This window comes from Manacus candei, unplaced genomic scaffold (assembly GCF_025592945.1).
Source record: "Manacus candei isolate 608988 ecotype Guabito, Panama unplaced genomic scaffold, ASM2559294v1 h1tg000083l, whole genome shotgun sequence".
In the NCBI taxonomy this organism is placed as follows: Eukaryota; Metazoa; Chordata; class Aves; order Passeriformes; family Pipridae; genus Manacus; species Manacus candei.
The window spans coordinates 1,294,124-1,308,698 of NW_026138131.1; the positions used below are offsets into that span (position 1 = coordinate 1,294,124).

A 14,575-nucleotide genomic window follows, 5' to 3' on the forward strand; every position below is an offset into this window, starting at 1 on the left:
AAAGAGTAAGTGGCAAATCCCACTGTCAACTATGATTCACGAACTGTTTTTTTAGCATTTAATAAAGAGGTGAATTGTTTTATTTACAATTCTCACTGTCTCTTCTTAATATGCCAAAGAAACTACAATATGAAAGGGCTCAGGAGCATGTAGCTCCAACTGCACTAGGATAGGTGGAAAATGTATGCCAGGAATCATCCTGCCAGGTGCTGGCATATATAAACAGAGAGGCTCTCCCTCAGTGAAATCCAGTGACTCAGCAGAACCATTCAGGGTAATCAAGCAACCAGAAGAGCCTTCTGACTTTGTCATTATTACCTCAATTTAGACTCAATTTGTCAGGGTGTCACAGGTGAAGAGGAAGTGCTCAAAGCAAAGGTCCAGGCAGGTGCTGGAAATACAGCAAAAGCTACAAGAAACTAGAGAGATGCTCTTCCTCCCTCATGTGTTTTTTATGATTCCATTGAAATTAGAGGGATCAGTAGATCAATTTGCAGAATTCCAGCAAACAAAGAAATGGACAATATTTTATTCTTTTTTAACACTGGTGTTTAAAAGAAAATACTGTTAAACAAACAAGTTCAATTCACTCATTTACAGGTCAGACTGTATTGGCATGCTCTTCACCATCTCACTGAAATTGTCCTACAGCTGCATCTCACAGGCCATGGCCTGGAACATTCTGCCCTTTTTCCTCAATCTAAGCTTCAAAAGCTCCAACTAGCATGGAAAATCATTGCCTACTAAATATAGGTATAGTTAAAAAACTAATGAAAGGTGATACATAAAATTAAAAATAGCCTTTCCAAAAGCTAGATTTTTTTTATGGATAAAAGAGCGCTGACTATAACAAGTGTGTAGTTTTTCTGCATAAGACATACTCAAGCATCATGAGCTATTCTGGAAAAATTCTGATCTATTCTGTGGAAAGCAGAAACAAAAATTTGATAAAAGATAAAGCAACCTGTAGAAGATGCTTTATCAAGCCTAAAGGAAATTGTTCTATTACTTAGAAAAGAGATTGCTAAAGAATTTTACCTAATGACAGAATCTTGTGTGAGGTGTTTATTAGCTACAATTTCTGTGTTAAAGCTGTCATGCAGCTACAAACCAGCTGAAGCATATAATATTAGCCATTTATTGGAATTCTTCCAAATGGATTTTTGAAAAGAACTGGGCCCACTTTTAGCTTAGCAACCATAAAACAGCAAGACAGAGAGCAAAAGAAGCATAATTTTGCAGCTATATAATTTTACAGCTAAAAGGACTTTGAAAAATGCAGACCATTTGCTCAATACAACAACTTACACAGAAAAAGTTCTTTTATTAGAATTGATTTTAATATGACAAAAATAGTACTAGAACACCAAGTCTACAAAGTTTTATACTTATAAGTTAGGAAGTTCTAAACTTGAAATTATCCATTGGCACTATGACAGAGTCTTCAACTAGACATCTAAATAGTTGTTCTTTTTTTCTTGCAGGATAAAGTCTACTCACTCTGTGGATAGCTTTCGAGAATTGCTTCTTATTTTTAATCATTCAGAATGTTGGCCCCATGGATTATTTACTTCCTTCTAAACAAATTCACCAAACTGAATAAAGAATACCTTTCTTGGGGGTAGAAAAAAGCAGTTATACTTTGCCTGTAGCATTTTGAACCTACAAAGGACTAAGATTGCTGAGTCCTAACTAATTCCCACTTGGATCACTTACATCTAATCTGGGTTCCTCAAGCTTCAGGTTGGCTGTTGAAAAGTCCTGAAAGTGCCAAAAATGCATATATACATATATATATATATTTTTTCAATCAGCTTTGACACTAAAGTTTCACGGGATCTGAAAATTCTGCTTTGGAGAACAAACATGACTACCCTGACTTGCACAGTGTAAAGCAGACAGACTTCCATTCTCCTTCAAGTCACAAAGTAAGCACTTCCTAACATGTTACCTTAGATAGGACAACTGGTAGTTAGGTTTATTTCAAACCTTACATCAGACAGCAAAATCAGCTGCTGCCTTTCAAAGCTGTGACAGTGGCCTCTCTCTTGCCTCCACCCCTCTTCCCTCTACAGCAGCTGAATGATTAGAGAATGTGCCCAAATTTCTGTGACAGAACCAAAACTGTCTCTGCTCCAGAGGAAGAATGAACATGACTTCCTGAGGTAGTGATTAAAGCAAGCACTGAGCCAGGGAGTGGATTGTAGATAGCCAGGCCCTGTCCTTTTCAAAGCCTAACTTTAGCCTTCTATGAAGTTATTTTCAAGTGTAAAAATAAATGAACTTTTCTGAGAAAAAGAGTATGTTCCCAGCATTTGAACCAGTAACTTTTTGTTGGGTTAGAGAGACTGACTGTTCTCTCTTTTTTCACTCAGTGAACATATAATACTTTAAAACGTAATGGAAACCATTGTAACAGAAGTCAGGGGAATGATGGAACATAGGAGATGTAGATCTGAACACGCCATCAATGTCCCTTTGAAGACATGGCTTTTATCACCTGGTATTAATTTACTGTATGATAGATCCCTTGGAGCCTCTTCTACTAAAACTTTCAGTATACATAAAAGAACTGGGGATTTTCTAAGGCAGAAGGAGAGACTATTCCTAAATCTTTAATGCTTTAAAAAAAAGGCATAAGTTAAAATTAAGTATATCCTCAATATTTCCTGCTGCACATTTTTGATGATCACAATTTCATTGAAAGCTGACTCCCATTCATATAAAGTGAATTTTTTCTCAGGGCTACAAATCAGGGCACTGAAGTCTTCCTATGGCACTAGGCCAAGCTTTGCTATGAGTATTAACTTCTTTGCACAAATCACCTGTGACTTGAAATGGCATTATTACTTACATTTTACACATCAGATACTAAAACCAAAATGGCTAAAAGAGCAAAGTAGTTTGGCATCCTGAGGGACAAGATTTAATAGCTTTTTAATGCTGAGAAAACAGCTGTCATTAATCTCAATTGTCTAAGAAGGTAGAAGAACCAAGTGCTTGGAGTTAGGAACTCACAAAATCAAAACCATATATAGTAAGAGATTTATGCAGTGAGAAAACCTTTTGTTTAAGAAGTTGCTCAAATCTAGCTTTCCCAAGTGCTATTCATCTCCTTTAGGATGATCTCTTCTGTTTCCATAATTCCTTCCCAAACACTCTTGTACTGTGCTCTGCTGAGAGTTACTACAAGAGTTAACCCACGAGGAAGAGAAAGACTGATTGTACAGCCTCATTCTCAAGATTGTGCTTTTCATATTAGGAGGTAAAGGATGAGCACCATGGAATTGCAGAACTATTACTAAGCATTTAAAAATTTTTGAAATCTGAATTGTTAAAAGAATTATTTTCAGGACAAAACATTAACTATGATATCCTAACATAAGTAAATAAACCAAGGAAGAGTTTTGCTGCTGTATCAGAAGAATACCATCATAAACATGGACAGATGCAAATTATGTACAATTAATTTTAGCTCTCCCAAGCCTCCACACACCTTAAAGAAGGAACTGAGTTCACTACATTTTGTTTATGTACTCTTGCCTTGTGATCGAGTGAACATTAATTAGGGAAAAAATCAAATTCTGGTCTCTGCCTTTAAATTTTTGGTTCTATTGTGCTAAAATAACTACAGGTATTCATCAGGTTTTGGAAAATTAAATGTAGACTCAAGAACTTGGTGATAATTCAAAATCATTACTTTCTATTGAGCCAATTTTCATGAGAACAATTAAATGCATAAGACTGTACATATGCCGGTAATTTTGAAGAACCCGACCACATATTTAGCAGTAAGATACCTTTTAAAATAAAAATATGAGCCAGCTTAAAAACCAGTATCACCAGTAATTATAGCCTTCCTTCCAGAAGAAAGGTTACACAGAACAAATGTAAGCATCAGATGTAAACAGATTTAATCTGCTAACTTATAGAGATATTTTATATATTTGAGTTCTAAATTTTACCTTGAAAGGTTCCTCGTCTCCACGGAGACACACCCAAAGTATAAGAAACTGTGTCATCTGCGTTGCAAGTAAGAACAGGTGCACCACTCACCATTGAAAGATCTGAATATACCTGGTGAAGAGAATTCACAAAGAGGAAAAGTCATCAAAAGCAAGTTATTGTTGCAAGAACACTATAGACACAATATCCATTCTACTTGCTTTGAAAAGTAAGTATTCTATCAGTAAACCCTGGCCTTTATGGACATGAAAGAACACATAATGTAAGAGAAATGCTGGCATATACAGATGATATCAAGCACAAATTTTGAAGTCATTGCTCAATGCAATTAAAAGTATATTGCTCAGACCATGGAACTACTTACATATACATAGATCTGCACAGTCAGGGCCTTAATATTTTACATACTGTTTTTTAGAAGTATGACAAAGATATTCAGCAATAGTGATCCATCTAACCAGAGAGAGCAAAGCAAAATCTGAAGTGCCATTTTAACATCATTTGCTAGACCTCAAGGGATATTAAACTGTGTTTTTTGATATATCACATTTCCTAAGCAACAAGCATATGTGACATACGTAGTAACTGTGAACAATAAAAAGACCAATACAATTTTCATCTGCTGAATTTTAGATTTTGTAAACTATAAAGCTCACTGCAATAATATATGCTGAGAGTATTTTTAATCGTCTCTCATTTCTTTCTCCCCTTTTACAGAGAGACTCTGTGATCAGCTGCTCATGGAAGAGGCATTGAAGTCTGAGGCATCACCAAACACAGCTGGTGATTCCCTGCTGGAGTCACTAGTGGTACAAACAGCAGCAGGTGAACTGAGTGAATGGTTCTGCTCATACCCTCTCTTCTGTTACCTCTGCCCCTGGGTGAAGCAAACTCCTGCTGAGGGACAGCATTTTAAATTGACATTGCAATTTCTGCACTCTGCTACAGGTGACAATTTTCCACTGAAGCATGGAGGCCTTTTAAAAAAATATCTTCAGGATATCATGTAGTACTATAGCATGCTGCAACTTCTTATTACATTAAAAAATGGTCTCTGTGTTGTTTAGGCAAATTTTGAGCAGAATTACAAGTTAAATCATAAAAGCTTGAATTTTTTTTTTCCAGTTCATTTAGTCATTTTATTAATGACAACAGCTAGCCTGTCAAGCATCCAACTGGAGACCTGCATTCTACAAAGATTTCTCTTGCAACAAAACCAGCATTAGATGCAAAGATCCTAGTCATCCTACCAAAAGTAACTTTTTTTAAAGTAAATATGTTTTCTTAATATTTTCTGTAGAAAAAACCCAATTCTTTAAGCATCTTGTCTTCTGATACAGACAATAATTGCCTATAACACATTCCCTCTCTGTGGCATTTACGTTAATATAATCCCTTGTTCAGGTGCTGGTGCAATCTGGAACTTCTATTCCAAGTAACAGGGAAAAAAACTGTAAGGCAAAAATCTTCCTCTTCCCCAACAAATCTGCATTTCAAACTGCATATTCAAAGTCCAATAACCAGAAAGCACAGGAAATGAGAATGCTTGTTAAGAGAAAAAAAAAGGGGGGGGGTGGGAAAAGAAAAAAGAAAAAGAAGAAAAATAAAAAGGCTAAAAAAGAGACCAATGAAAAGTCTTGTTGAATTGGCAAATTGGAAAAAAAAATTTAAAAAAAAAATCTTTAACTATTGTTAACATAGAGAAAGTGTAAGAAAGGAGGGGCTGTTACACACTGAAGATGGGGAAATTTAATTTAATAAAAGATAAACAATAAGTAATTCATGATTCTACATTTGTGGACTATTCCATTTCAGTTTACAAAGAATGTATACAAAAGTAAAGGCTAAGTACCTAAAAATACAGATAGGATAACAGAAATGACAGCAATTTATTAAGGATAGAAATAAGATTAGTTAAAATGAGATTTTTATTTAAGGAAAAAGTAACATGGAGACGGAGCCAAAAGTAGGATAAATGTGATTAATTTAAATTGGCTCAAAAACACAAGAGTGGGGTAATACACTTTCCATCAAAGACTGGTCACACCTGACTAGTTTCTACCAAAAGATGTCAAAGTAAAAGGAACAGTGCTGGCATAGTTGACTGTAAACATTAAACACCTATGTATTGCCAACGAGTAAATATGGACTGGAAGTCTGATGATTTTCAGTCATTGAAGAGAAGTTTTGGAAACCTTTTCTGAGAACTGAAGTAACAGAAGCTCATCTATTTTAAAATAAAGTTGTTAATCTTAAGGAAGTGACTGTATACCCAAATAGGAAAAGGTTGAATGAAAGCAATGAAGCAATTTTAGTACACACACAGCCACTGTTTCAGTGTTTGATCCAGATGCCGATACCGAGACATGAAGAGATTCTCACTTCCCTCCCCTGCATCAGATTGAACCTTTTGGGTTCACTAAATCTTGTACATCACTGATGCTGACTGCAGTCTGCTGTCACCTCTCCCACTGCAGTCATTAAACTCACTCGCATTTCTTACGCTGCTCACTGTTCCTGCCGACACAAACACTCGCCTTCTTATCATTAATGAATCACTCCCATTCATTTTGCAACCCTATTTGTCTCTACTATTGAAGTTACTCACACCTTAGCCAACCTCCAAACAGTGGTCACAACAATATTACTGCCTACCTCCAACGTCTTGGCAAGGTCTATGGTTGTAACTAGTTACCTTTCATGTGTTCCCTAATTTGAACTTTGTCTTGCTCTAATGGCCATGTGATTTATCAGCTCTGTTACTGGGACTAATTAAATGATCAACCTCAGATGACAAATGGATACTAAAAGTGCATGCCCACACTTGCACATGCACACAAGGCAATTTATACTAATACCACAATTCATATCAAGAATCCTATTGAAAGAGAAGTGTTCACAGACATTTGAGATTCCAATATGACGGAATGTTGTGTGACGTCTGCCTGCTTAACAGTAGATATATTACACATGTATTTATACAAAAACAATACATCCAAGAACACTCCGAAAGTGAAAAAGTTGGAGAATTTAAAAAGTATACATAGGAAAAAGTCCAGGCGGATTTTTGTAACAATAACGTATTGCAAAGATTTTATAAATGTAGAGGAAAGCTTGGAGTGAAACAATGAAAACATTTATATACACTGAGCTTTAAGTCAACTTTCTGTTGATAGGTATTGCTTATTAGAATGCCTTTTTATGAGGACTGTATGTAAAAAAAAGACACAATTTTAGTGTCAGATGTAGCATTATATAATTGTATATCCTATAATAATCTACCATGTTCTCAAAGGTATCTTAATGTGCCTAACAAAACCTTCAACAGGTCATTATCGTTAGGTAAATACATTCTGAAGTAAGAAAATAGGGCATAAATTGGGGTGCTGTTATCAACAACCACAAAAATAACATTCAGATTTACAAGCTATCCAGAATGAGTCAAGATATGGAATTACTTCTACCAGTCAGTGGCACAGGCAGTCTATTAGCCCTTGTCCTAATGTGCAAGGCTACTTGTCAAGACCAGTAACCTATTTCAAGAAAAAAATCTGACCTAAGACCTTACAATACCCTTAATTGATCAAACAATTTCATAACTAGCCATCACAAAAAACACCCGCCAACAACTACAGTTACTCTTAAATTCTGTAGGCCTTTGTACCATCCATTATTGCTATTAAAAATGCTTTTTCTTTAATGAAACCTATTACAGAAGTTCTGGTAGATAATGTGGAAGCCAAAAGGATTGAAATTGGAAGGACAAACAAAAAAAGAAGGATTATGGAATAAACAGATTTACTTGTGGTTAAAGAATATAAACTTGGCGACCTTCAGCAATCAGGTTTCTGGAGCTGCAAAGAATTTGTTCTCAGAAAAAATCAGATACATTACCAAACAAGACTTAGCCTGAACAGGGAAGACCCTCATTAAGGTTTTATGATACATAATTTTATTATTTTGAGGCATTTGTTACAAATACCCAACTTTCATGTCATTCTTTCACTGATACCATAAAGATCCAAAATAGATATATAGACAAAAGAGAGATAAATGTATTTCATATTTTTTCATTATGTATTACTAAGTTTGTATAACCTAATACCTGATAGGTAATTTAACTGTGCCTTGAGATTCCTCTGGAGGGCTTACTTTAATGGTATCTATTTTGAACAGCATTGAGAAAAGCAGTTGCACAGTTTTATATTTTTGTTGCAAACCCAAGCCTTGAAGGAATTAGGCACCTTTACAGCTGAATTTACTACCCAAGGTGTAATTAGAAGGAACCATCAACACATTAGACAATTATTTATTTATATCCAGCAGTCTTATATAAAAAAAAATAAAAAAAAATGCATAAAAAATTTTGTCATGAGACTGACAGATTGAATTTTCATAGAAATGTTTTACACTGCGTCCCCTTGTAGGATGATTTGAATCTAATTTTACAGACACTAACTCCATTTAAGTTGCAGTCACTAACCTTACATTAATTCAGCACCAGAGAAGGATAGGCTTTCTGGTTGATGTTATATGTCACAAATTCTTTATGAATTCTGTTGTGATGTTTTTTTTTTCATTTCCAGGAGTAAGTTAATCATGAGAAAGTCTATTTGTTGTAAGATCTCCTGGAACCAGCCACAAAGAACACAGTTGCAGTAGTTCCCTAAGGTTTAACACATCAATCAGTTTAAAAGAGATCATAAAAACATTCACATTTTTCAAGGGAATTTATAGAAATTGTCTTTTTAATCATGGAAAGCTTTGTGGGCACTGGTACTGAAAGTGTTCTGCTTAGAATTTTTTAAGGTACAGTGATGGAGTCATGCATAGACCTCCACTGAATTCCAATGGCAGGTCTTCCCTCCCCAACTCTAGATACTCACTAATGGTTGCACAGACAATCAAACCACACATACAAAAATTATTGCAGCCTCAGACATAAACCCTCTAAATATGATTGAAAAGGAAAAAGCATTATTCAGAGGGAAGAGAGATTTCCTTATGCAGTAAAGACTTATTTCCCTTTTCCTCTTCTCAGACTTACTTTCACTTTAAATAGTCACTTTTGCAGTAGTACCCTCATTTTGGTTTAGTCTATTAGATAAATACAGCATATACTGAGAAACAGAGTAGCATACATACAATGTAATTTATTTTTTAATGACATGAGGTTTTTGTTAAGTTTATAGTTTAATATATGCAGTTATTAAAATGGAATAGTGAAGTTAAATTTATACCTCAAAGGCAAAATTACCCAAGTATTAATTCAGCTAAATTACTTATTGCTAGGGATTCATCGTGCAGTAAGTTGTTTATGGACATGCCCATAAATTATTATGTTTGTCATCTACTGGAACATCTCATACTATTCTTGATATAAGCTGAGCTTTATTACTTCATTAAATGAAATTCTTATGACTTTTTTTAATATCGTGTATGTCCCAGTTTATCTATGAGAAATTACCTTGCACAGTGGATATACTCCATCAGTGCAGGTATAGAGGGCAAATCAACCAATTTAATAATGATGTTCGCTAGCCAACAAAATTACAAAAGATCCCATCAAAAACATTTCCAAAACTATTACTTTTTGGATTAATTTTGCTCTATCTCTGCCAAGACTGACAAGATTTCCTCTACCTAATCACCAATTTAGCTCAAGGACAATAGAGGAAAAATTCAAAAATGCTGGATTAAACAGGAGGAGGAGTTACTACTGGGCTGTCAGCAACTGCCCTCAAGGGAAACACTGACAAAGACAAAACCAGTCTGTTGCGTTCTGCTTCACGACAGACTACCCAGACAGTACAGTAATCAGGCAGCATGGAATGAACACTGCCGACAAAATAACTATCACTTCTTTATCCTGTTGCCCTTTGTGCTATACACATCTGAGAAAATAAAGTTTATTTTGCATTTCCAACAAGGTTTTTGGTCACAGTTCCCCCTTAGAGGAGGTTTTTCTGCATTCTCCTAATAAATATCGATACCGGTGACCACGTTCTAGATTTAGTGATTAAATCCCAATTCATAGGCAAACCCCTCTGGAAATAAAAGCAAGCAAATGAACTTTGCTCACTACAATAGCACAAGACACTACATGACATCTGCTGGAGAGTGCTGGAAGTGATTAATATTGTTTACTTTGTTGAGGGGACAGTTTCCAGACACCAGTAGGTTTTGCAGTCATGCCCTTTCCAGTAATTCCAGCCTACCTTACTTCAACTGTTCTGTAACTGCTTCTGGGTAAAAACCTACCATAGAGAAAATACATTATTCACACTGATTAATTTAGTACATTCATACAAGCATGAAATAGCTGACCTTACTACTTGTCTCCCAAAAGTCCCAGAGCAAAAAGAGCACACATAGTTGGACTGCCAAGTGGTATTTCATAGAGGGAAAAAAAACACAAATAAACCCCAAAAAACCCTACCACCACAAAACCAACCAAAACCAGATTTCAGGATCCAGACAACACCCTCAAGGAGGTCAAAGTTCAATCAGACCCAGCTCACTCTGGCTTAACTACAGCTGTCATAAATTCATTTAATGCAATGTTTCTGGAAACACATACAAGGAATGAATTTTATGTATTCATTTTGAAGTTTCTTATTTCTGTGCCTTTCACTTTCATTGGCACAAAAAATATTGAGTTCACACAAAATGGGAAAGCAGAAAAAATAGTTCTGTTGCCAACTTTCAAAAACATTCACTTCTTTCAGAGATAAAAGTACAAATGTATTAGAAATGTAAATGCATTCACATCCAAAAAACTAAGATTGTTGAAAAGAAAAATGTCAAAGCTGGTGATACCCAAAAAATACATTTCCCTCTTTGTTTTGGGGGATAATAATGAGTAAAAAAATAGGAATCTGAAGTTGAACCTTTCTATGAGGTACAAAGGTTATTAAACATAGATTCACCAGTGAAAACCTGGAAAACTGGAGACTAGTAAGAGTTTAAGGAAGGATTTTCACATTGCCATGAATTACCATTAGCCAGTAGAAAACTGCTGCTGGTATATAAATTACCTCCCTTTATAAAATAAGGTGGGGCCACTCTTTACCATTACCTTTCATTTTAAGTAAAACAGCATTTGGTGCTACTGGTACTAAGGCAGAGAACAAAAGATCACTCAGTTTGCAACTCCACACCAGTTAACTAGTCAGGTTTTATATTTACATAAGTTGGCAACATTTAGCACACTCCCTGCATTGTTTTAATATATTGAGCCCTTCTGGCAAGCAGTGCACAGCAATAATATCTAGATGCCATCTACTCTAGATTTAAATATTGTGACAGAGTCACAAATACGGATTTTCTTGAGCAAGGTCCAAGATGTTCCTGCTCAAGAACCTTCTCTGCAGCTGAGAAGAAAAGCAGAAGTCATCTTCTTTGCCCTAATGTATATTATGCCTCTGCTGGTATATGACATGAGATCCAACACATAGATAAGAAAGGAAGGAATACTACTGAAATACTTTTATCACTCTCAAATTAAACATGCAGACAAGATAGATAGTAGGAAAATCATGGAGTTACAGTACTACAAAACTGTTTTTAAATAGCAAAATGTGTTTGTGTAAATAGAGTTATAAAATATATTTAATTGAAAATATGAAAAATAATCAGGACTACATTTAACAGTAAAAACATCTTCTTGAGCAGGGAAATTAACAAAACTGTATTTCTAAGAATTTGTGTGAAACTCCCCAGTGACCCATTGCTATTCAATAACCACAGTTATTGCCTCTGAATGTTCTTGCCCATCAGCAAAAACACAAAGTATTCCCAAATTCCTCCAACGTTGCTGGAATAACAGCTGGGTAATAGACAGTAACTGTCATAATTTCTTCCACGAAATGCAAGCACTTACTGGCCAGGCCACTGGGCCATTAGCAGTATATAGGGAGAGCTCATGCTGCAATCCATCCCTTAGTAGGTTAGTAATTTTTGTCCTTTTCCTGCATCTGTAATATTCAATGTTTTATGACAGTTTTATGAACCCAGTAATTCTAAAGCCCCTGATTTTAAAACTGATGGAGTTGGCCAATGTTTTCAAACCACTGGAGGAGGAAGGGAGGAAAGATGAGTAAATGAACAGAGAGAATTACAGAAGTCTTGAACCCTCAGGAACCACACTAAAACAAATAAATCTTTTTTTCCATGAAACATACAGTAAAATCATACACTAGCTCACACATTTTCTGACTATAAACATATCCATATACTATAAACAACAGAAAATTTTCTCATGTATACGTGAAGTTTATTAGAATATCTGCAATTACAGTAATATTTACAACAGTAATACATAATGTACAGGTCCTTGGACAGAAAAATATTCATCACATTATTAAAAAAAAATTACCTTGTATGTTAGCTTGTTCTTCGTATAATTGTGCACCCATAAAATTTTATGAGTGACCTTTCCCGCTTGGCAATCTATCACAATACAACCCTGTGGCAGAGGTTTCTTCCCTATTCCCTTAAGATTGAAGATATTTTCAGTGCCAGCTGTAACATTTCGTAGAATAAGCCTCCCCTATGACAAAGAAAGCAGAAAAAAAAAGTTTCAGCACTGTACAAGTCCCCTTTGGCTGCCAAAGCAACTCTTTTAGCTTATTAATCTTATATCTAGGTGGAAAAGCATGCTTACAAGAAAGTGCTCCTATTGACTTTTCTAGTTCTTAAGTAAATTCCATTGCTAAACAGAGAACAAAACCAAAAAAACCAAAAGTTTTTATTTTTAGTTTTTCTAAATTATGACAGTTAACAACATAAAGCCTCCATATTTCTAGATTCTATAATTTTTGGCTTCTTCTTGAAAAACAAATATCAAAAAAAATATGTTCTCATGCCTCCTTATTTCTCACATAATATTGAAGTTCACTCATTGAGCATTTTCACCTGTCCTTCACCTGGGGGAACTGGGAATGTTGAGCTTAGAGAAAAGGAGACTCAAGGGGAACTCATTACTCTCTACATCTACTTGAAAGAAGGTTGTAGTGAGGTGGAGGTGGGTCTCTCCTCTATGTCTCAAGTGAAAAGTTGAAAGGAAATGGTCTTAAATTGTGCCATGGGAAGTTCAGATTAGATATTAGAAAAAAAGGTTTTACTGAAAGAGTGGTTAGGAACTAGAATTAGCTGCCCAGGGAGGTGGTGGAGTCACCTTCTGTAGAAACGTTCAAGAAGCATCTGGATGCAGCACTTGGGCTTTGGTTTAAGGGTGACTGTGGTGGTGCTGGGTTGTTGGCTGGACTAGATAATACTGGAGGTCTCTTACAACCTTAGTGATTTTGTGATTCAACTAAAATGTTCTCCATAATCATTTGCCATCAAAGGATTCAAGGCTTTTGGCTTTTAATAATTTTATAATACTGGATTCCTAAACTACATTACATTTGGCTGGTAATGAAAGCAAAATGGTTACTCATGTTTTACAGAATATTTTGGGGATTTTTTTGTCTTTGGCAATTCACACATTTCAATAGCAACCTGCAGTTAAAATCTCTCAGCTCTTATACAGGCAAAACTACAAATACTGCTTCTTGCTAAATGCATCATTACCTTTGCTCTGCTCTTCATTTTAGCATCAGAATAGTGATTACTCTGATGGCAAAAGTAGCTGCGAAGTGGTGCCTTAACTTGCAAAAGAAATTATTTTACTATATAAAGTACTCATCACATAAATTCGTGATGTATGCACGTAACAAGAAATACTCAATCTTACCACTTTATTGCTTAGGCAACAAAATACAATTTAATATATATATTTAAATTCAGACTAACACAATGTATATTTTTGTGATAAAAGTTCTGAATCTTTACAGAACAACTGTAGGATTTAAGGACTTAATAGAAATGAATAGAAATGAAGGATTTAACAGAAAAATAAATAAAGAAGAGCTGATAATGAGGGGTGGAGAAATCTATCACACCTAATCTTAAGGTTTGCAAAATTAGTTCGTTTGGGTGTTACTTCAATTAGTAGGAAATCTTTCCATTTCTTTCTCTCAAGCAAATGCTTTAATATTACTAACTGTCTAAACGCTTTCATAATTTGGATACTGATGGTAACTTTACTGATAGAAGCATCCTTTTCAAATGTTGAAACTAATTTCCCTCTTACCGTAGTTGTATACTCAGCAGCAGGATTGAACGTGAGAGGATACAGAGCTGTTTCACCTACACCAACATTTATTACAGGAGGGCCATAAAACCCCTCTCCTTCCAACTTTGCTTCAAATTTCCAGTCCACACAGGAAGTATTACTCTGAAATAAAAGCAAAATGTAAATTAGATTATGGATTTAAATTTTTTATGTGCGTTTCAGCTTTCACTTGCAGTTATCACCACATCAGAGTACAGTATTCATTTGCTCAAAGTACTGGCTCAGAGCACCTTTGGGGAGAATAAAAACAGTGTATTTTAAAAATGAATTAAACTAATAATAAATCTCTTACTCCAGGCAGCCAGAAGTACAGTACCCATACTATCAGTAGCAATACTGTCAGCAGGAATACTCATTAGAAAAATATGAGCATGATCTAGCTAATGGTCAAGATGGAATTCATAAGTATCATCATAAACATTTAGAAGT

The 14,575-nt window shown here is 35.3% G+C and overlaps 1 protein-coding gene across 4 annotated transcripts in view; it reads right to left on the minus strand.

Moving 5' to 3' along the window:
- CFAP47 (cilia and flagella associated protein 47) overlaps nucleotides 1-14,575 on the minus strand; it is a 287,854-nt gene that overhangs the window by 140,787 nt on the left and 132,492 nt on the right. For all 4 annotated transcript variants that reach the window (XR_007908382.1, XM_051811713.1, XM_051811714.1 and 1 more), the window contains exons 47-49: nucleotides 14,105-14,248; nucleotides 12,344-12,517; nucleotides 3,966-4,077 (exon numbers count right to left, since the gene is read on the minus strand). Coding sequence is in view for 3 of the 4 variants with exons in the window: in XM_051811713.1 (XP_051667673.1) it covers nucleotides 3,966-4,077; nucleotides 12,344-12,517; nucleotides 14,105-14,248 (430 nt within the window). In the remaining variant the exon portion in view is untranslated. The remainder of the gene's footprint in view (nucleotides 1-3,965; nucleotides 4,078-12,343; nucleotides 12,518-14,104; nucleotides 14,249-14,575) is intronic.